Source organism: Phocoena sinus, chromosome 10, assembly GCF_008692025.1.
Source record: "Phocoena sinus isolate mPhoSin1 chromosome 10, mPhoSin1.pri, whole genome shotgun sequence".
Taxonomy (NCBI): Eukaryota; Metazoa; Chordata; class Mammalia; order Artiodactyla; family Phocoenidae; genus Phocoena; species Phocoena sinus.
The window spans coordinates 27,111,671-27,135,419 of record NC_045772.1 but is presented as its reverse complement, the minus strand read 5'-3'; the positions used below and the strand labels follow the sequence as shown (position 1 = coordinate 27,135,419).

General features: G+C 39.4%; 1 protein-coding gene across 4 annotated transcripts in view; it reads left to right on the top strand.

Annotated features, from left to right (window-relative positions):
* The window catches only part of CRADD (CASP2 and RIPK1 domain containing adaptor with death domain), a 192,007-nt gene that overhangs the window by 25,784 nt on the left and 142,474 nt on the right, over positions 1–23,749 (top strand). The window contains exon 3 of one of the 4 annotated variants that reach the window (XM_032645487.1): positions 11,706–11,773. The exons of the other annotated variants lie outside the window; for them this stretch is intronic. Coding sequence (XP_032501378.1) covers positions 11,706–11,743 — 38 coding nt within the window. The 3' untranslated portion in view covers positions 11,744–11,773. The remainder of the gene's footprint in view (positions 1–11,705; positions 11,774–23,749) is intronic. 4 annotated transcript variants of the gene reach the window in all.

The window sequence follows — 23,749 nt, the reverse complement described above, 5'->3', positions numbered from 1 at the left end:
TTTTGGTTCCTTTTGTTATGTTTTTATTGTTGTTACTGCTAATGAATTAATTTCCAAGCAAATATATACTTGTAAATCTGGAAGATGATATTTTTCTCTTAAAAGCATTTTGCCATTTTCACATTGTTATGCCCCTAGCTTATAGGGTATTTTCTTGATAAGACATTTTCTTCTGTGGATTTTTAAAAAATGGTGTAGTCATAGGGAGTGTGATCATATTATGAAAAATGTGAGTGATAGAATATGATTAGATGTACTTCAAAGTCATAGTCTATGTGAAAAATTGATGCTTTAAAGCATTTATGACCAAAATTTGTTCTTTTGGGGTTACCCTCTCCCCACTCCTCAGGTGCTCTTAATGTTCCTATATTTTTTTGATGAACCAAACATGACTTGAAGAAGGTAGTGGGGGGGAGGGAGGAGTTGGAGGGGTATAAAATGAGCAGGCTGCTTTCCCGGGAGCCTCTCACTTGCAGGGTCTGAAATGACTGCTTTTGGGGAGAAGTGATATTCACACTGAGGGAGGTAAAAATGTCTGCCCATTTTGAGGAGCTTTTGCTTTCATAATAGAACTTCATTGTACAAACAAAAGGATGTTTTAAAGGAGAGGACCATTTGCAATTGAGTGTTTTCCATTCAGGTAGCGTCTGACAGAGAATAATTTTCAGAGATTTTTAGTATTGCATGCAATCATAGCTTAACAGTTGGATCTTATTTTTTGTTTTTTTTTTTGGCTGCACTGCACAGCTTTTGGGATCTTAGTTCCCCGGACCAGGGATCGAACCTGGACTCCCTGCAGTGGAAGTGTGGAGTCCTAACTGCTGGACCACCAGGGAATTCCCGGTGGAAATGTACACATTTCATTTCTGTTTTAAGTCCCACCCATGCTTTTTAAGTAGTGTAGTAAACTGTTTTCTTACCTGCAGGGTGACTGAGTGAAACTATGTATAATTTGCCCAATAGTAATTCTGCGATCTGTATAATCTAATGTATGCTATGGCTTTTGCACTGGATAACTTTCAGATGACTTTTGTTTTGGCCTGCAATCTTATTAGTAAGATTGATTCAGGGTACTCATTCAAAGTCACCTAATTTGTCTTCCTCATGTCCTAAGAATCAAATCTCTGAGCAGAGCAGCTGCTGGATACAGGACAAACCTTGGACTGTGTGTATCTGTCATTTTGAAAAACGATTGGGGGAGAGACACTCTGTAAGTAGTGATGTTCTATGATGATTTTTTTTTTTAATAAATAAAACGATTGCTATCTAACAAACTACCCCAAAACTTGGCAGGTTCAAGCAACCATTTTATTTTGAAGGTTAGGGATTCAGGAAGGGCTCAGCTGGGTGGTTTGTCTTTGATCCATATGCTGTCAGTTGAGGTGGTTGGAGCTGGAGGATCTGCTTCTCAGATGCCTTTTTCACTCATATGTATGGTCCTGGGGTTGGGATGGCTGACGGTCGATGCTGCCTCTTGGCAGGGGGCTCAGTTGGGAGCTGTTAGTCTGAACACTGCCACATGCTTCTCCATGTGCTTGGGTTACTCACAACATGGCAGCTGGGTTTTTAGAGGGAGCATTCCCAAAAGGTGTGGGTGGAAACTTTAAGGCTCAAGGCTTCTTATGACATAGCCCTGTAAGTCCCAGAATACCACTTTCCCTGCATTTTATTGGTCGAGTAAGTCACCAAGACTGACCCAGACTCAAAGTGAGGGGAATTATCCTCCACCTTTCAGTGGGAGAAGCAGCAAAGAATTTGAGGCCAAGTTTAATGGCTGATGATGGAATCACATCAGGATAGCATTTATTTAATCGTAATTTATGCCTCTCCTAAGGTTCAAGTGGTTTAAAGTACAAATACTAATAAGTAGTTTCATGTACTGGTACCCCCATTCCAAATGGGGGCACCAATTAAACACCATCTCTGAGGTCCTCCATTCCAGTCATGTAGTGCCCTAAAAGTGGCATGACTGTAATCTCATCTCATAATATCTAGAAAGATGTCAGTCCTCTGAGTCATTGTGCAAACTAGTTTGTCGAAAGAGTTCAAAGGAATCATAGATCTTACAGCTGGAAGGGACTCTAAGGGATTACATCATCATTATCACCTTCCAAAGAGATTTATTGAGCTCTACTGGGTGCCAGGCCCTGGGAATGCAGAGGCGAATATGACAGAATTCTTGCCCTTGAGACATAGTTGAGAAAATAGGACTGAAACGTAAGAGATGAATAGAAATTCATAGACTGAGTGGCAAATACAAGTACAGGTGAAATGTGTACAGAAAGAGAAGTGATCAGTAGAGGCTGTTGGGTCTGGGAAAAGATGTAAAGAGAAAGGCTCCTCATCACAATGAAACATAAAACCGATTACCTGCAAGTCCCTACGTGACCTGGGTCCCTGCTTCCTCTCAGCTCCTTTTCTGCCTCTTTTTTCCTCACTCATTGGCCTCCTTCCTTGAATATGCAGGCATTTCAGGACCTCTGCATTTGCTTGTTTCTCTATCTGGAATGCTCTTTCCCCAGATATTCTCATGGCTTCTTTTCTCACTGCAATCAGATCTCTGGTCAGATATGCCCTCCTCAAGCCTTCCCTGACTACCTACCCTGTCTACTTTCTACCCTTCATCACCATTTATCTCCATGAAGGCAGGGCCATTGTCTGCCTTGTTCATTATTGTATCCTCAGCAACAAGAAGAGTGCCCGGCAAATAACTGGTGCCCAATAAAAAATGGTTGGATGAATAAATGGGTAAGTGAATGTAGAACCTTGAAACAGGGGAAGGATTTAGCAAAGTGAAGAACAGATGGTGTTGCTGGCTGCCTGCAAGGTAGAGTGAAAGAGAAACGAAAGTGTACATGGTACATTCATAAATTATCTGTTTCAATACCCTGACATCAGGGGTCATTGTTTTATAACCTTGGGTCCTTCATACTACCTTCTTCCTAGCGCTATGTGATAAGCACTAAATTAGGGCTTACACAGGGAGTGATTCATTCAGACTAGAGTGGCTGGGTCATACATGGCCTCAGTTGTAGGAGAACTTGCCATTCCTGAAAAATACTCTGTACTATTACCACTTCTTTGTCTTTACTCCTGTTCATATTTCTATCTGAAATATCCCATGTTTTGTTGTGATGTTGAAATCCCACATGAATGATCCATTTCCTCCATTGTACTTAATATTTACATGACTTGATTATCACATAAGGACATTCTGCTTCAACTGGATGTATTTGTGTACATGTATTTCTTTCATTTGAATTCAAACTCTTAGAGGGCAGAGCCTGGGTCTAATTCATCTTTTATTTGCCTATACAGTACATAAGAGATTCTTAATAAAAATGTGTTAAATTTAATTAAATATGAGAAATGAGTGTACTTCAGCTTCTAATGTAAAACAAATGCGTATGCCTAGAAATCAGAAGAGGCAATGCTAAATTCCCAAGGAAACAAAGCAATAATAAAGTATCTTCATGCATGGATTTTCCTGGTCTATTTGATCTGTTTAGCTTCCTCATATTGCATTCATGATTTGCAAAGGGTCTGTAAAATCAACAACTTACACATTTTATTTCAGTTCTCTCTTGCTGCATAACATACCATCCTAAAATGTAGTGGCTTAAAACAGTAACAGTTTATTATTTCTCACAATTTTGTGGGTTGGCCAGGCTCAGCTGGGTGGTTGTTTTGCTCCATGTGGTATTGGCTAGTGTCATCAATATAGCATATGCTTTTCGTTTTGGAGCTTGGCTGGGACTAGAATGTTCAAGGCACCTTTACTCACATGTCTTGTATTAGCTGTAGACAGGAACAACTTTGCTCTCCTCAATAAGGCCTCATTTCCTCTGGTATCTAGACCAGCCTCCTTAGAGCACAGTGGCTGGATTCCAAGCGTGTCAAAATGGAGGTTGTCACTTCTCTTGAGGCCTAGATCTGGACCTGGCACAGCATCACTTTCACCACATTTTGTTGCTCAAAATGAGTCACAAATTCAGAGGGAGGGGAAGTAAATGTCACCTCTTGATGGAGTGGGGATCATGCACATTCAGGGATGGGAGGAATTATTAATGGCAGTGTTTACAGACTATATACATCAGCATGCTTAGATATTCATTAATATTATCTTTTCAATGAGAATTAGAACATTTTTAGTAGAGTCTCAGGCCTTTGAGTATTATTTGAACCCTTTGGCTTTGAATTTTGAATGGTTTCTAGAGAGAAGTGCTGTGAACATTTTGGGCATAATTCAGTAGCAGCTGAAGACGATCATTGACTGTGTTGACCTTGTTTTTTGCTCTGCTTGCCATTTATATTGTGTTGTACATGTTTCCTTCATTTGTGTGGAAGTTGGAATCACAAGCCAAGAGATCTGAAGGGTGGTCCTGAACTCTTCTCTGGTTCTCAGTGTAACTTAGAGCAGGTGACTCCAGCAGCAGGACAGGTAAGCACAGGCCACAAAGCAAAAGGAAACAAGCCAGTTTGCTCTCGGCTGGTATTATAATGTGAACAGATGGCAGAGGGAAACTTGAATTACTCAGCTGCTGTTTGGCCTTCATCTTCTCTGCCCTAACTGGTTTCTCTGATTCTGTTCTTCCCACATAGCAACCAGAGATCTTTAAAAAATGTAAATTTTTAAATTTATGTCATTCTCCTGCTTAAAACCCCCCAGTGGGTTTCCATTGTACTTGTAATAAAATACAGACTCATCATAAATTGGCTTCTGTTCCCACCTCTTCAACTTCCCCTCCTGTGACTCTTCCCTCCTCTTTATGGTTTAGCCACATTTTGTTTTTTTCTGCTCCTGGAGCCCCCCAGGTTTATCCTGCCAGGTTCATCCCATCTTAGGTCCTTTACACTTGCTGTTCCCTCTCTCTGGAACACTGTTCCTCTAGATCCCTGTGCGGCTGGCTCTAGATGACCTCAGAGAGACCTGTCATGACTCCCAGGCTATAGTAGTGCACCAGGCATTCTCCCTCACAATTTCTCTGTTCTGTTCTTTCTAGAACTGAACCCGTTTCTCAGTTTTCACGTGTATAAAAATGGGGTTGATTATAACAACATACTTCATAAAGCTGTTAGGAGGATTCAATTAGTTAATATTTAGAAGGCTGCCTGGCACATGATATGCTCTCAAGTGTGAGCTGTATTACTATGTCACTCTTTACTACCTGCTCACTTATTTGCTTGTTTATTATCTTTCACCCAGCACTAGATTGTCAGCTCTTTGCAAGCAGGGACTGGTTTTGCCTGTCTTGTTCATGTCCCATTTGTATTCCCATTCTGTTGGCATATACAGTAGATCTTCAATACGTACCTGTAAAATGTAAGAGACGTTTTAGTTGCTCAAAATGAGTGTAAGATTTTTGATCCAGAAGAATTGTATTCCAGGACACTGAAGGAACTTGGGGATAATTAATTATTGTTTTATTTTTATGGAATTTTGAAGAGTGGAGAAATATCACAATTATGAATGAAGGTAAATGCAATCCTGAGTTTCAATAGTGAGGAATATGGGTTCAAAAACCATAGACTGAGGGGTGGGAGGAATTGGGAGACTGGGATTGACACATATACATTACTGATAATATGTATAAAATAGACAACTGATGGGGAACATACTGTATAGCACAGGGAACCCTACCTAATGCACTGTGGTAACCTAAATGGGAGGGAAGCCCAAAAGGGAGGGAGTATCTGTATGTGCATGGCTGATTCATTTTGTTGTGCAGTGGAGGCTAACACAACATTGTAAAGCGACCATACTCCAAAAAAAATTAAAAAACAAAAACAAAACAAAACAAACGGAAACCCCCCCCCCCCCATAGACTGAGAGGGAGCCTCATGCTATTTGTGGGTAGAGTTCTAGAATGGATTATTGAAAGGATGGTTTGTGAATGCTTAGAACAGTGTTGCTTAGTGGGAAAGTGGGGCACCCTTAGAGAAAAGAGACCTAGAAAAATAAATTGTGTTTTTTTCAGGTCACCACTTAGTTTGGTGGCAGAATCAAAATGAGAATAAAGACCCCCTGATTCTGTTCCAAGGGTGTTTTCAAACTGGGATCTTAGAGCTCCTCAAATTCTATACGCCATAGAGTCTTTTTTGCATGTTTTTATTTTGAGGATTAGCTGGAAAAAAAAAAAAACACTTTTGAAGACAGTTTCTCAGTTGGGGAGCATTGACCCCTGGAAGTTAAAGGACATAGTCTCAGAGGTCCATGAGATTTAATTCCGCTCCCCACTCCTTTAAAAGAGATCTGTGCAGTACTCTAGGTTAAGAAACTTGGCATTGTGATGTTTTGCCAGTTTATCTGAGTAACCAAACAGTGCATGTTGTCCATGTACAGAAAACAGCACGTTCTTCCATTAGACCTGTGTTGTCCTGTACGGCAGCCTCCCATGTGTGGCTTTTGAACAGTGAACCTGTGGCTGCTTCAAACGGATATGTCCTGCAGTGGAAAATGCATTCTGGATTTCAAAGGCTTAGTACCAAAAAAAAGTGTGAAATATTTCATAATTATTTACTTTATTTTGAGTATCTGTTGAAGTGATCATATTTTTGTCAATTGGGCAACCTAAAAAGTATTATTGGGGCTTCCCTGGTGGCACAGTGGTTGAGAGTCTGCCTGCCGATGCAGGGGACAGGGGTTCGTGCCCCGGTCCGGGAAGATCCCACATGCCGCGGAGCGGCTGGGCCCGTGAGCCATGGCCGCTGAGCCTGCGCGTCTACAGCCTGTGCTCCGCAACGGGAGAGGCCACAACGGTGAGAGGCCCACGTACCGCAAAAAAAAAAAAAAAAAAAAAAAAAAGAAAAATTATTAAGAGTAATTGCACCTCATTTTTCTTTTTAAAAATGTGGCTGCTTAGGTCACTAGAAAATTTAAAATTGTGTGTGTGGCTTGCATTGTTGGATGGTGCTGCATTAAACCTGTTGCCTCTCCCAGGAGGAGAGGTTAAGGAATTGGTGAACATCACTGTGCAGGTGAGGTGATGTGACAGCTACCTTCCACCATTTGGATGGCTCTCATTCATAAAAGAGATTCTCTCTGTTGTGTATTTCTCAGGAGGTGGAAGGAAGACAAATGGTAGAAATGTCAGGGTAATATACGAAACACCTTTCTAAAACAGTTGTCCAAATATGGTTAGGGGCTCTTTCTAGAGGTAGTGAATCCCTCATCATTATGCATAATTCAAGCAGAGGCTAGATAGCTGCTCAATAGGTTATTTGGAGAGAGCTCAGGTGGTTAAAATGAATTCCCCTTCCAATCCTGAGATTCTGATCCTGAAATAAAATCAGGCAGAGGGCTGGTTTTTACAGAAATATAAAATAGATGGATTCTGTGGGCAGGAGAAGAAAACAAAATTTACTTTACTCTTTGTTTCCTTTTCCTTTAAACTTTCATATGAATGTTTTTTAGGAGCTTTGAGGAGCTTTGCGTTCTTGGTTACAGACAACCGTTTGGTTCTCTAAGCCTGGTGCATCTGGTGAGCAGTGCATTGGTTAGGAATGTGCTTGCCACCAAGTCAAGCAAACAAACAAAATCCACCAAACTGACAATGGCAAAATAAGTAGAAACTTATTTCAATCATGTAACAGGAAGTCTGGAGATCAGCTGCTTCTGGCATCGGTTCGTTGGCTCAAAGGCATCAGGACAAGTGTCTCTGTTCTTCTCTTGGCTTTTGTTTTCCTTCTGTTAGCAAGGTGGCTGCAACTACCAACAGTGCATCTGTAAGGCTGGAAGGTAGGGGAAGGAGTAGCTCCTGATGCATCTGTCAGTTTTATCTGGAAAAGCAATAGTCTTTTCAGAAATTGCCAGCACACTTCCCCCTTTGTTTCAATGGCTAAGAGAGTCATATGGCCACGCCGCTCCCAAATCTGATTCAGGTGCTTCGGGGTCAAGAGGGAAGACCATCCAGTGGCCACTGATGATTTTTGCCTAGGTCGAGTTTTATTCAACATCTCCTTTTTAGAGATGAGAAAACTGAGGACCAGAGAAGTTCATGCCTTTGAACTTGCAGGATAGGACTAAGAGTTCTCACTTTGCCCCTTCTACCTCACTAACTTCGTTAGCAAGGACAGCATAGTCCCCCCAGATGATAGGGCATGTTGGATATAATTGTCACTATCTTGGATCTTTTTAATGTAGGTTTAGACATTTTGTCTTTCTACGAAAGAATTTTGAGTAGGTGAATGTAACGTGTACAGTAAGGAGCAGCCTTATAGTTTTTACGTTTGTCTCCCCATTAATTTGTTGAATTTCCCTATCAGTGTTCCCTGTGCTTCTCTTTTTAAACCAGTGGCCCGTTATGAGTACGAGTGGAATAATATATGTGTAAGAATAAAACAATTTTAAGCCACCATGATTACTGGCAGTGTTCAGCTGAGTATCTGATTGTCACCAGCTGCTATACATACTCCTTGGATATGCAGTTGCATATTCTCAAACCGTTCTGCTTGGAAGGAAAAAAATATTATTGATTGATTAAAAAAATAAAAATTGAACCAGATTCCACTACCTCCTTTAAAGACTCAAGTCCCCCCACCGCCTGCCTCCTTTCCTGCTCCATTGCTCCTAGCAAAATCCCTTGTGAACTACTTTGGGAAATGATGGTGGTGGCAGTGGTGCGTTGGTATTTGTGAGAGCAATAAAATGAGAGGTTGGAAATATATAAGAAAATCAAGTTTTGCTGAAGAGGAGAATTGACCTGTGGAGTATTGTAAGGCAAAATGAGGTTGGTGTGTAATAATGGAAAGAATTTGATATATGAAATAGGGTCCATTGTGGGTTGAGAAGCTGGGGACATTTACTTTGACCATTTAGGGGCAGAGAATTTGATAGGAAACTAGCTAGTTGTGGAATCCTTCCTCTGTCTATACATTATATATAACTCTTTCTTAATCCTCAAAAACCTCTCTCTATGAAGAAGGTATTTCCCACATTTTGCAGGGAAGGAAGCTAAGAGAGATGAACTTTTCCAGGGTTTGAAAGCTCATACATCATGGTGTTATTTAAACCCAAGGCTGACTCCAAGACCTGTGACTCTCCTACTGAGTTAATCTGAATGTTTGCAAAATCTGCAGCTCTAATTGTTTTTGCGGTTAATGTTATTAAACTGGCAACAAGTAAATAGTTTAGCTATTTGATGACTCTCTCAACTTTTTGGGCTTATTCATTTGAGACCATGTATTATTTATTTGGAGCAATGTATTTTTACATTTAACTACATATTTGATTTTTCTCAGGTCTTACTTTTTGTATTAGTGAACCAAGCTTTACTAGTACTCTTTTTTGGAGGGATACCTCTCTTATCAGGCAAAAATCTTATTCAGATAAACAAATACATGCCATGACAATAAAGAACTACAAGTTATTATTTTTCCCCATTCTTTTCTGCTGTGCATCTTACCAGGTAGAAGTTTAATTTTCAGAGCAGGAAAGAACAAGTAGCAACTTTGTGAATTGTGGCATTTGAGATTAGACTGATAAGACAGTGAGTGACCTACAGCAGAGTAGTTAACAGAAAGGAACAGATTGTTGCCGAAGACAGAGGAAGGTCTATTGTAACTGAAAGAGTAATCTTTGTCATTTGGCCATCTCAGTTTCACGATAAGGCGAAGAAGCAGGAACCTTGGAATTGCTCTTCTTTATATTCCATTCCTGGATAATTACCAACCATACTCAGATCTTGAAAGGTCCTTTTATTTTGTGATTGCATCTTTCAGCAACAACGCTTATTATCCTATTATGCAATTTGTCTCATTTAAGATGCTCAGGTGGGAAAACTTTCAGCCTCAGCAACTGTAAAGATCACTATGATTGAGCATTTCGTGGCACTTTCATTCACTTTGCTGTTGAGCAAGCAGGATTCAAGGCAGGTGAATTCTTTCCAGATGTGCTTTTGAATAACTGGACAGATCCCTGGGGTCTCTTCAGGATAACCCAAGTGACTGTGTATTCTTGCCCCCTTTGTCCACACATAGCTTCCTGTGGTCACTCTGCAGAGGGCTCTGTAGTTGTGGGATGATCTCACAGCTCATACTGAATTCAGGAGGACAGGTAGATAGTCCTCCAAGCAGCGGATCCCCAAGCTTTCCTAGGTCTGCTTGTTTGGGTACCAGAACCCATCCCTCTCCAGGAGACACGCAGCAGTTTTGCTTTGGCACCATTTTAGGCATGAAACGGAACCGTTTTCTCCCAGAACATAATGTCCCTGTGTAGAAGTGAGTGATAGCAGTGAAGAGTCTAGAGCCAGGCCTGTTAGTAACTAATGCTGAATGACTCAACCTGACACTGATGGCTGTCTCCTGAGGTTACTGAGGAGGGGAGGTATGGGAAGTGTGGTTCCTTTACCCACTGTGCCCAGCCCCCAACTCAGCGATGGGCTACCAGGAGGGCTGAGCCAGTGGGAGAAGCCAGCACGTGGATGGGGTTTGCTGACGTGTCCTGATGTGGAAGACGGGGCACACCCAGCTCTGTATTAATGGCAGGCATTAGGTCTGAAGGACTGAATGCAGCTTCTAGATGTGCCTCCTCCTTGCCAGGCATGTTCAGGGGAGAAACTGGGACCCATCTTAGGGGTTGGCGTCAGCTCTTTATGAAGCTTTTCCTGACAATACTCTGCATTCCTGGAGGAGGACTTTGTGTTGTTCTCGTGGGCTTGCCTCTAACACAGAACTTACGATGCTGTGTTATGCTTGTCTGTTTCCTTTTTTATCTCCCTAGACTGTGAACCCTTGAAGATAGGGATAGTGTATCTTATCACTGTTTTAATTCTCAGTGCTTAGGTCATATTATGTGTTCACTAAATGTTTGTTAAATAAATGAAATAATAATGTTCAGCCCCTTTATTCTGCATGGTACTCCATCCTGTCCAAGGACAGAATTTTATCAGAAATTATATTGATGATCCTCAGTTGGTACTCAGACTAATGAAATACAGTAGCATAGATATGAGTAGAGCTGAAAAATAAAGGCGATTATAAAATACATAGAAATAAACTTAGTAAGAATTGGGCAGAATTTATGAGAAAAAGACTTCCAAACTTAGCTGAGGCATATAAAAGAACACTTGAATAAATAAACATATCATGTATATTGGTGAGAAGAGTTATTATAGTAAATGTATCAATATCATTTTTGTCCACATTAGTCTAAAATTTAATGCTATTCCAACAGAACTTGCAATGGGATGATTATTCTGTGGAACTTGATAAGTCCAGAATAATATTGTTTGAGACTAATGAAGAATGAAAAACAGGGGAGAGTTCATCTCATCACATATTAAGACATTGTAAAATATAGTAAATAAAAACAAAATAGCATATAAGATAGAAGCCAGTGTAACGTGGATTCCAAAACTTGATGAAGACATTATAAGGAAAAAATATGGACTTCATTAACATAGATGTAAAAATCCTTAACAAAATATTAAGTTGAATCTAGCAAACTGAAAAAAGATAATGCATCATTACCAAATGAAGTTTATCTCAGAAGCTCAAGGTCAGTTTACCGTTTGAAAGCCATGTAATTTATCATGTTAACAGAATAAAAGAGAATTTAGAATTAGTCTAAAAACAGACTTGAGTATACATATGGAAACCTGGTACAAATCTACAATCCCTTATTTGAAACATTTGGGGCCAAACATGTTTCAGAATTTAGGGTTTTTAACAACATCTCATAGTCAAATTTGTGTTTGTTTCCACAGCAAAACTGATTAATAGTGACACTAAATGGAATAAATAAAGGCCAGAAATAGCATCAACATTACCTCAGGTAAGGCTTTGCTACCACATAATTTTGGCACCAAACTTTAGAAAACACAAACAGAAAGTTCTTTGTTTTTAAGAGCTTTATGATTTCAGAATCTCAGGGAAGGAATTATCAGCTTTTTAACATAAAGTTGGCACATTTCAAATCAGAGATGAAAGGACTTCTGAAGGGTGTTGGGATTACATACTAGTCATTTAAGAGAAAAAGAAATAAAGTTAAATCCCTACTTTATAGCAAAATTAATTTTTTTGGCTGTGCCACACAACTTGTGGGATCTTAGTTCCCCAATCAGGGATTGAACCCAGGTCCTCAGCAGTGAAAGTACAGAGTCCTAACCACTGGACTGCCAGGGAATTCCCAATGATTTATAGAGATTTTACTGTTAAAAAATTAAAGAATCTATAAAAGTAATAGAATAAACTATATACCCAGTCTTTATTTATAATCTTGTGATAGTGGAGATCTTCGTAAGCATTACGCCAATGGTAGAAACTAAAGAATTAAAAAATAAAGAAGAAAAAGAAAAGAGAGATTAAACTATGTAAAAATTAACTTCTATACAACAAAGAACACCATAATAAAGTTAAAAATGAATACCAACACGGGAAAAATGTTGGCATCATATATAATAGCAGCCAAAGAGTTATTACCCATAATTTATAACAAGCTCTTACAGATTAATAAACAAAAGATGAATTCTCCAGCACAAAAAAGGACCAATTATATGAAAAGGCAGTTTGCAAGGGAAGAAATACAAATGGCTGCCAATATTCTACCAGTACTCAGACAACAATTAGGACTACTACAGCTTCTATAGCTACTGCAGCAGCTACAACCAGCCGCTACCATTTACTGAGTGTTTATTGTGCACCAGGGACTGGGCTAAGGGCTTTACACATAATGCTTAAGAAAATACTGAGACAGGTGTAATTATTTACACTTTGCAATGAGGAGTACATGATTTAGTGAGTTGAGGCAGCTTGTCCTAGGTCACACGTTTAGCAGGGCTTTTGTAACTCAGAACTGTTTGCCTCCAAAGCGCTTGCTTTTCAGTAGACACTGACTTACTGCCTCCATATATCAATGTACTTATGAAAAGAAAATCAAATGAAAGCAGCCTGAAGTTACCATTTGTTTTGTCTATCAGATTGGCAATGATTTGAAAAGAATACTCATTGCCAGGGAAGGTCAGGATGTGGAGAAGCCTGGTGGGAGTATCAATTGGCATGATCCTTCTGGAAGGCAGTTAGGCAATATGTATCAAAAGCCACATCCTTTGACATAGTGTTTCTACTTCTAGGAATTTATCTGAAAGGACTAATTTGACAAATACTCGTATGTACAAGGATATTCAATTCAATATTGTTTATAAAACCACAAGGTTGAAGGAAACTTACTTGTCCTTCAATGAAAGATTGGTTAAATCAGTTAGGGGAGAATTGATGATATAAAGCTATATTTATTAATTTTTGAACATTGTCCTATTCAAATTTATTATTGGATGGAAAAATAAAACAAAACAAAGCAGGTTGCAAAACAGCCCATGTGGTGCAACCCTATATTTGAGAAACTCAAATTGTTTATATATGCATGTATGCCAAGAAAAAAGTCTGGGACGTGGTATTGACAGTGGTGTAATTATAAGTGATTTATTTTCTTTATATGTTTTTGCAATGTTTATTGATTTATTTTTTGCTGTTACACATATACTCTGGTTTTTAAAAAGTACTTAAAAATACATATAATTTCCCCGTACTGATGGAACATCCCAACTTGAAGATTAAGCACAAAATTCTGGGGATCTAATCCAGGTCTGTAAATTTACTTTGCTTTTGTTAGGGGGTATTTAGGTACTTTCCATACTTACATTTTACTCTTTGAAAGTTGACATGGGCATGAGTTTACACATACACATGATTTCCCACATGTTTTTCCAAGAATTGCCAGATTTCTTTTTCACTGATTGTGTTTAAAGTCATAGTTTGCCAGCTCTTTGGTTTACAAAAGCCAGTCGGTGTGAAATTGACGTGAATAAACTTTTTAATAGATATAAGGAAGTCCTATTCATGTTTGCACAATCAGTAGATCAAGGGCAGATTTCCTTATTGGGCTGACACCTTCTTAATAACAAGTGGAGTTTTTAAAAGTAGGTTTAACAAATGTAGCTGAGGAATCCTGCCCAAGGGAAAGGTTTAGAGAAGTATTATTTCTGATAGGGAGGCAGCCATGTTGGGAATATCTTAAAAGGCTTGATATAACCTAGAATTTACTATGAAACTGTGAAAACTAATATGTGGCACGTGAGCAATTTGCACAGTGCTTTTCAACATCTTTCTAGCCACTCAGCATTGTTTAGTGATGAGAATTGTGGACTAAGGAGTGTACATTTTGGTGGTTTTTGAAGATTTGGATATAAGGATTTGAGTTCCACTTGATTGAACTGGCAGCTTAAGAAATAGATTTTTAAATTGCTTACCGAATGAAAAAGGAAAACACTTGTAGTGAAAATTCTGGTTGTAGATAGTTCTAAAGGCCATTTGGGGCAACAGAACAAGGTGACAATCACCGAGAAAATGGTTAGTAATGGGCTCTTAGAGACAGTGTCTTAATGCAGTTGTTATTTTAAATTATCTTTAAAGTGGTTTATTGACCCTGTTTTTCTGTTTTGATATTCTCTTTCAAAGGTATATAAGTTACACTGATACTATTTGAATAGTGCAACTCTTATGTAGCAGTTAAAGAGGGTGCATTTTGGAGTCAGGCGGACCTGTGTTAAAATCCAAACTCTACTACATAGTAGTTTTTTGACCTTTGGCAAGTTACGCAGTCTCTCTAGGTCTCTCTCAGTTTCTTCATCTCAAAAGTACCAACCTTACAGGCTGTTGAGAAGATTAAGTGAGATAATTTTTATAAAGAGCTTAATAGCATCTGACACAGGTAAATGCTTAGGTTGCTTTAATGATTACGTATAGTTCAATCTTATTTAGAATAATTTTATAATAATATGTAGTATAATGGAAAGAATGTATGTTGTACTGTCTAATGAACCCACATTTGAACGCTGGCTGTGCCCCTTAATAACCCCATAATCTTGGGCAAGTCACTTATGTGCTGAGCCCGAATTTTCTCCTTCATGAAACGGGGTCCCTCCGTAATGCTTACTTTGTCAGATGTTGTGAGGATTAGAGATGATAGGCCAAGTGTCAAACTCTGCGTTTGGAGCAAAGTAGGTATGCAGTGAATGGTAACTCTTGTCATTGCTATGGAAGCTAATAAATATCAAAGAACCTCTTAAGGGCTTTTTATATTTTCCCTCTTTGTTTTTTACCTTTAGTTTCAATTCTTTAAGAAACTGGGTACACATAGCCAAGACTATGCAATATAAGAAAAGCTGAAGAAGTTTTATAAAATTGATCATAGTACTGCATTCGGTAAACCAAAAGAATAAGAGTCTGAAGTGATGGATTGTATTAATAGAGAAGGATGTGTACACAGGGCCTGGCCTTGGGGCCCTTGTCAGGGACTGGTCTCTCAGGAAGAAGCAGCATGAAGGGCAGTGGTTTCATTTCTCATAGTCGCCCCCGTCACTTACTACACTGAGGGAGTGTATGTCATGGGCTTCGGAACCTGTGCTGGCTGACCAACTGGCCAGTCCTCTAGAACAGCTGCTGGAGGTGCCTGGTGCACTGGCATTGAGGGCAGGCCCGGCTGGCTGGCAAACACTTGTGATGTTATGCTAATGAGTCCTTCTGTGGAGGCTGCCCTCCCAGGTGGGCTTTGTCCACACAGGGTCCATCTTGTTTCATATTTGCATGGTATGGTGCTTGTTGTATCCATTTGTCTGCCTGTCCTCCTGCCCTCCCTCCCTTCCATCCTTCTTTCCATCCATTCATCCTTCCTTCCTTCCATCCATCCATCCATCCATCCTCTAAGTGCTAGCTATAGCAGTGAAAAACAGATAAAATCCTTGCCTCAAGGATCTTACATTTTAGAGATTCAAAGCATATTTATTTATTTATTTACTTGTTTATTTATTTTAGGCTGTGTTGGGTCTTCGTTGCTGTGAGCAGGCTTTCTCTAGTTGCAGCGAGCAGGAACGGGGGCTACACTTCGTTGCGGTGTGCGGGCTTCTCATTGCGGGGGCTTCTCATTACAGAGGCTTCTCATTGCAGAGCATGGGCTCTAGGCGCGCAGGCTTCAGTAGTTGTGGCTCACGGGCTCTAGAGCGCAGGTTCAGTAGTTGTGGCGCATGGGCTTAGTTGCTCCGCGGCATTTGGGATCTTTCCGGACCAGGGCTCGAACCTGTGTCCCCTGCATTGGCAGGTAGATTCTTAACCACTGCGCCACCAGGGAAGCTCCTCAAAGCATTTTGAAACGTCAAATGTAGTATCTCATTTGCTTTTTACAATGAATATGTGAGTTTTGAATTTTTTAGTACTTTTATTTGATAGATGAGGAAGTGGAGATATTTTGAGATTAAATGGCCTACCCAGGATAATAGTACTATGAGTAGAACCCCTTAGTTTTCATTCATGGTTTAGCACCCTTTCTCCTATGACACTATGCTTTCTATTCTAAATATGTTTTCCTTTATCAGAGCACTTTTTCATACTGTTTTCTTCTTGATATATCAGTCACAGGTAGCCAAGGGAATTTGAGTTCAGTGGACAAGCTTTAACCTTTCAGTGTGTTCCTTTTGTTCTTAGGGTGAGATTTGAATCCAAACTGTCGTCTACAATGTCCTGAAGCGTCTGGCTATGCCACCTTCCCAGCTTGTCTTGGGACACTTACCCTCTTATCACCTGCCTTCTTTCCTCACCTCAGAAGCTTTGTGTTCTTTCCAACTTCAGGCCTTTGCATATTTTGTTCCCTCTGCTTGGAATGCTTCTCTCTGTTCCCCCTACTGTCCCTCCATGCCCACCTTCATGGAGTTTCACTCAACTCATAGATCTCAGCTTTAATGCCACTTCTGCGGGGAGGCCTTCCTTATCCCCCAGCCAAAGGTCAGGTGCCTGTGCCATACATACTTTCTCACAGCATCCTGTCGTTTTTCTTCGTAACAAGCCTATCACAATCCATGGATTTGTTTGCTGCCTTCCTCCCATCTTGGAATGGTTAGAAGATAAGCTCTATGAGGGCAGGAACTCTGGTTATCTTGTTTCCACTACTGTTTCCCCAGCTAGCACTGGGCCTTATATTAGATGCTCCAAAAATATGGAATGGAGAGTGCCTGGAGCAAATTTATGGTTTGTTCAATTTCACATCCCTCTGGAATCTGATTCTAACAATGAAGGCAGTTTATGAAATGGTGTAGGTTACTCATGTTTCATTAATGTTTAAATAAGGAATGGGAAAGCAACTACTAAGGTTTGGAAAGTTAGTAAAGTGGCAGCAAAAAGTGACAAAGGGGAGAAACAAAACTCCATACAGAGCCTGGGGGAAAAGAGAATAAAACAAGTTATTTGTTTTTGTGTCCCTTTCCCGCTAAACTTTGAGCAATTTGAAGTCAAGCACCAGAACTTGTTTATGTTTTATATTCTGAAAGAAAGTACAGTGCCTGGCTCATAGTAGCTCTTGAATAAATGTTGAATGAATGAATGAATGATATACCTCTTACCTTTGAAGCTGCCTTCTTGTGTTCTTAATGCTGAAATTAGAAATAGGAATAGTATGATTTATAGAACGAATACTGGATTTAGAACCAGATAGATATAGGTTTAAAACTGCATTGAGAATGGGAATAAGTATGCCTACCAAGTGGGCTTATTGGGAGGGTGGTGTATAAAGTGACTGGCACATGTAAGAGGTCCTCGAGAGATCTTAGCTCCCCTTTTCTGCCTCTCTCCCTTTGATCTAGTCCCAGAAAAACTTTTGAGGATTATGGTACCTAAATTGTTAAAATAAATAAAGAGAACTTCAAAGAAAATCATGCCACTGGAGCTACGACATGAATCAGTACGTGGCACTCACATTTATCAGAGCAAGCATGACGCTAGATGCTTAAACAGCAATGCAGGACGTTGTGTAGGAATTGGAGAATAATGTTCTTATTATTCTTGTCTGTGGTCAGCCTGTTACTAGAAAAAGAAACCAAAATGATTTCTAAGGTCCTTAGGTTCAAACCTTTCTGTTTTGACCTCCGTCATTTATGTTTTTCCCATCTTTACTTACAAACATCAGCTAACCCCAGCTCTTCCTCAGATTCTTTCTTCTAATAGTTTTATTTTGTTCTCCACAGTAAATTCTCTCTTTTATTTCCATCAATGGCATTTCAAATACTTTTGATGGGTGGATGGAAGGTGTGTTAAATTTAGATGGATCCACCAATTTCCTTGAGTTCCACACTGATTTCTTTGAGGATGTGACTAGGTAGCCGGATTATTCTCCCATACCCCAGCTCCCATCCCCATCTAATTATGATACAGAGGACAGAGAAGTGTGACCAGTTTTTCTTTTTCCTCTGAGGATAGAACAAGAACAAATGGTTTCAGACTACAGCAGGACAGAGTTTGGATCAACCAGCAGGATGTATATGAGCCTTGCACTAGGCTCATTATGTTTAAAAGCTAGAAGTCATTTTACAGCCACATCAGGTTAGTTCTCGTTTATAGCACCTGTTTTTTTTTCATGCAAAATATGCAAGGCTCTGGAGATACAAAAACAATTAGTTCCTCGAGGAGTTTGAGTCCAGCAGGGGAGACAGATGCATGAACAGACATGGTACTCTCTGATAGAGGCAGTGCAGGTACGTATACAAGTGACACAGGAGGCAGAGATGGACTCAGATGTGGGACAGGTGAGGGGTGGTGGCATAGGCCGCCTGCTGAAGAGTAGAGCTCACTGTGTGGATGGGGTTGGAGAGGCTGTTCTAACTAGAGGAAAAAGCACGTGGAGAGACACAGAGATATGTACTAGCATGGCAGGTGCAGGGAACTCCAAGTAATTAGATATTGTTTGATTGTCAAGTACGAAGGCTGTTGTGAAGTCTGGCAATGCCAAGGTAGGTTATAGAATTTCCTTCTTTGAAGTCTTAAAAATCAAAATGAAGCATTTATGTCTGCTTAGGTTGGTTTGGGTAGTATTTTTGCCAGAGGTAGAGGCATATACTGTATGTGTCAGAGAAAGGTCAATGAATATTTCTGTAAATGTTGAAGTTGTATTAAATAATTTAAGAGAAAGGACTCAAACTTTGCACTTTACTGTATTTGCTATTCTGGGATGTACAGTTTTCAAGTCACTTAACTAAGGCAGTCTGTTTTGCGGAACTCTTCTCCCTCTTCATGAAACAAATACATTCATAAAAAGCAGTAGAAATTCAGTGTCCCCCTTTCTCCATTGGAGGGGTGTTTTCTTTTGGAGCAGAGGTAGTTCCCAGGGAATCAGTGTAAGAGTCAGAAAAAAAATGGAGGATGGCCTCTCCTGGGCCACTCTTGGCTGCCTGGGAGTGAAATGGAACCTCGGATATTGTGTACCTTTAAATCGTCCATGTTGCCTGTTTCACGGCCTCCCCAGGCCAAGGAACTGGCTAGTCAGTTTCTAGTTCTCAGAACTGGAGCAGGACTGCTGTGCTTGCAGTTGCATGCTTTTTATGGAACAGGGAATGTTGTTTAGGGAATTTAGGCAGCTGGAACCTGCCACATTAGCAATTTGGACTAAGGAAAAATTTCAGAGTGAGAAAATACAGCTTATTATATAATTTCACTTGGGTATTTAGGAGGCTGAGAGGGGAGATGAGAGTATTATGAAGGCAAGTAGGAGAGTTTCATAAACAGCTCCCTCCCTCTCTATTCCTTTTTACTGTAAGAGCTGGATTTAAATAGGGTGATCACGTGGCCCATTTTGAAAAGGGCAGTCATGTTCTTCTGTTGTTTCTTAGCTGTTTTGTCAGTTGGAGCAAAACAACAGCGCTGCTCACTTTTTGCAGGGTTAGAGGAAAAAGGAAGGGCTGGCAGAAGAATGGGGTGGGAAGCTAGAGAAGAGAGGAGAGGCCAAGAGTGTCAGACTGTGGGGACGAGGACCTGAAGGAGGCCCCTTTGGCCTCAGGGATGGGGCCTGGAACTCTGCCTTTTTGAAGCCTGTTGACGATCTCATCCTAATTTAGCCTTTTGTGGAATCTTCCATGAGATGTGGTTGCCAGCTTCAGCCTTCCTAGAGAATAGAGCCTGCTGAATCTGTTATGAAGTCTACCCAGAAGAGTTGGCAAAGCAGGCCCCCTCCTTAGAACCAGGATAACACTGAGAGAAGGTGAAAGTCCGCTCCTCCTTTAAGAAAACACAGTCAGTGCCTCACACCTGTTTCACCCGCACTGCACAAAAGAAAAAAAAAAAACCACCGGCCCTCAGCAAAAACTAAAACTGACGTCACTGTAACCTTTGGTTATTCTTTTTTTGTGCGTAAAGTGTCAACCTCTTGTTTTATCTTGTAAACAATGGAAATCTTATTTCTTTCCAGAAAATTACAAAAGGTAACAGGGACCATATTCAAACAGAATAAAAATCATAAGTAACCCAGAGAGTCTGGCTTAAAAAAAGAAAAAAAGGAAAAAGAAAGAAAGAAAAAAGAACGTGTCCTCTCGGCCTTAAAACTTGTCTTAAAGGGAAATCATTTAGGTTCCTGGTGGCTTCTTTCTTCATCATACTAACTTCTGTTAGCAAAGTGTGATTTTGAAAGGATGCAGGGAGCTTGGGAAAAGAGAGCTTTATATATTTTTTGTTTTTCCCTTTCTTCTCCCAGCAAAATACAAAGGTATCTGACCGTAGAGATGCTTAAACTGAGCTATTCTGATTGACAGTGGTCAGGACATGGAAGTGTGGTACCCCGGGATGGGCAGCTGCCCGGATAAAGGACCTGGCTGGCTGTACTTTCCACCTCTCTCCTACACCCAAACGGGGAGATTTGAGCAGTGGTTAATGTAGCCTCTTCTCCTTTTAAAAAAATGTGTCCCCTGCTCATTTCCAACACAGATTTGAGGTTGTTACTCGCTTATCTTAACAGAACATGTGTCTTGAAAGTATTATTTAATATAGAATATAATGTTATTTAGATCTTATTAAATTATCCTGTTTTTAGGGTATGCCAACGGACTAAATTTGTCTGAACTACTGAGATTTAGATTATCTAACTTTTATTGGCATTGGAGGATTTCCGTAAAAAAAAAAGCTATTGAGATTAAATATCAATATCATATAAATCTTTCTAGGAAAATATAATCGAAAGCATCAAGGCTCCTACAGTTGGTGGTTTCTGTTATCTTGGTTCACAGAGCTATGACAATGTCATTGAATTTCAAGAATTCAAAAAGATAAAAATAAAACTCATAGTTTTGAGATGGAGAAAGAGATAGATCCTGGAAGTTGTCTTCGTTTTTAAAATAGTCATTCTCACCTTAAAAGTACAAAAACTATTTTTCATTTATTAAGAAAAAACCCTGCCAGCTTATACTCCTGAATTAATGCAAAGACCAGTATTTTATAAACACTACTAATAATTGTGGAGGCTACTGTTGACAACTCTGCTTTTGATTTATTGCAAATATGCCTTCAATTTTCTTCCTCATTACCAACGACCTTCTTTAATTATAATAGGACTTTAATACAATATTTGTATTGTTTATTTTGAAGCATCTAACTTTAAAAGAAGTTTACTGATTTTTATGGCAAAAAATACAAATGTTTTTATTTTAGGATACAGACCATAAACTAAAATGTTACTGGGGGAGTTTGGCCAAAGATACAAAAATATATGGGAGGAAAAGTATACTTGCCTAATACTGTGCACATTTTTACAACAGAGCAAATGACATCTGGATTTAGAGTTTTAACTAGTAGTAACCTCATTTGTTTAGTAATGACTTTTAAAATAGAAAAAGAAAAATCTGCCGAAGCAGACCAGGCACTTACTAGATATTGAACTTGGATGAGCTGAAGTTAGTGAAGCGGGGTAATTAGAATAACTTTATCAACATCTAAATATTTCTCCTTTTCTTTAACATTTCAATTAAGTGTGAGGAAGTCCCAGAAATGAGATACCCATTAGCTACATGAAAGGAATTCTGAGGATTATAAGCTAGCCACACATTTCTATGGCACGAATACTGCTTTTTTCTTTCTTTTTTTTTTTTTTTTAAATAATTTGGAGGGGATTTTAAAATTTGTTAAGCTTCCCTAACGCTGTGGTTTACCACAGGTTTTGCTTTTAATAAAAAAAAAGAAAACCTTTTAAAAGAAGCTATCTGAATCAATTCATTTTTGTTTGTAGTCAGTCATTTTTGTTTGTCATTGTGATTAAAAATAAGTGGACTATATTTCTGTGAAAACCACATTCTTAATGTCACTACCTACCTAGAAAATATAGGAGTCATACTTGATCATTCCTAATCATTTTGAAATTCTCTGGTCATTTTTTTTAGGGCCAGCATTGACTAATAATAATTGTGTGGCTCGTTATTTATTCTTGTCATAGTAGTTTAGTTATTTTTGTATAACTATAGTTTTTTCAAACTAGTTGGAAATGATTCTACTTGTGATTATCGAAGTATGTACATTTGGTAATTTTGTTGTATAAAATACTTAATACCTGTTCAAATCTGTTTGAGTTTCGGTTTTAAAACAGCTCTGTAGTTTGGTGAGTCCTGCAAAGATTCCGGCTTTCTCCGTGGCCTGCCAGCCAAATAATTTTTGCAGCATTTTCCTTTGCTTTCTTATAAACATTTAAAAAATTTCCTTGCTTTTTCGTAAGTTCAACGGTTACGTTAGAAAGCACTGAAGTTGCTATGAAATTGCCCTTTAGTTTTTCATATATTAGGGAGGAATGATAGATTTTTGCATATCCCCTGTAAGTTGTTAAAACAAATACTGAGGGCTGCTATTCTCATGGAGCTGTATACTTGCCCTATTACAGATGAAATGATTATGCCTGACTGTATTGCTTTAAAATGAGTTTTGTTGCTTTCACGCTTAGGCAAGGATATTTAAATTTATTTTTGTTCAGTGTATCATGTAATATACTTCTCCCCCATCTTGTGCTCCCAAATTTGGGATAAGCATTGAATCCTTTTTGGGCTGCAGGTTGCTGTCTGATTTACTAGAAAGCGTGATGCACGTAAAATAGTGGCTAATGATTATGGAGTCCCACCTTAAAGGTTATCAAGAGAAAAAGTTACAATATCAAGGAAGGTGCTACTACAGTAAAAACCTTATTTCCTCTGTAAAACCGTGGTATCTCATAGGAAGCCTTGGATCTTATTCTCAGCTACCAAAAATGTTTAAATATGAAAGTAAAGATGACATGAGACTGTAGTACATTGTTCTTAAGGCCCACTGTTCTCAAGGTGCATGGTTATTAATCTTGGTTTGAATGTATAAATTATATAAGATTAATTTGCAGATAGGGTCGATGGAGGTTAGTACATGGGGTTTTAGAATGAGGAAGCTGATAAGGTATTACTCATCAGCCTTTCTGCTTCCGTTTTTGACGCTTTGGAAATGCTGTTAGTTTTACTTTTCTGTGTTCTTAAAGCTGTAGTCAAAGTAAGTAAGCTTAGAGATAGAACTTACATTATTTTCTCCTTTGTAAAATAAGGGGGCTGGACCGTGCTCTTTCTAGGCAGTTTCCAGAGATGTGAATCTCTGGATTCTGAACTCTCACTACTCTTTCGGAGTTCTACCTTTCTACTCTGCACGCCCTGCTTTTTGTTATCTGATTTGCAAGTCAATGTTGTGGAAAGTCTCTATTGTAATGCAAACAGCCTCAGCTTCAGGTCCCAGCAGATATCAACAACCCAAACCCGCTATTCAAACCACCTCGGAAAGAAAAATCGTTTTAAAAGATGGCAAACTTTGCTTTCATGTTCACCCAAAACGAAGTTCTCGAGCAGCATCTGGCCGTGCAGAGTAATCCAATCTATTTTAACGCAAAGATTTTCCAAGAAGGCAGGAAACAGTCAAGGGGAAGGCTTTCAGGCATCTGCTGTTTCGTTTC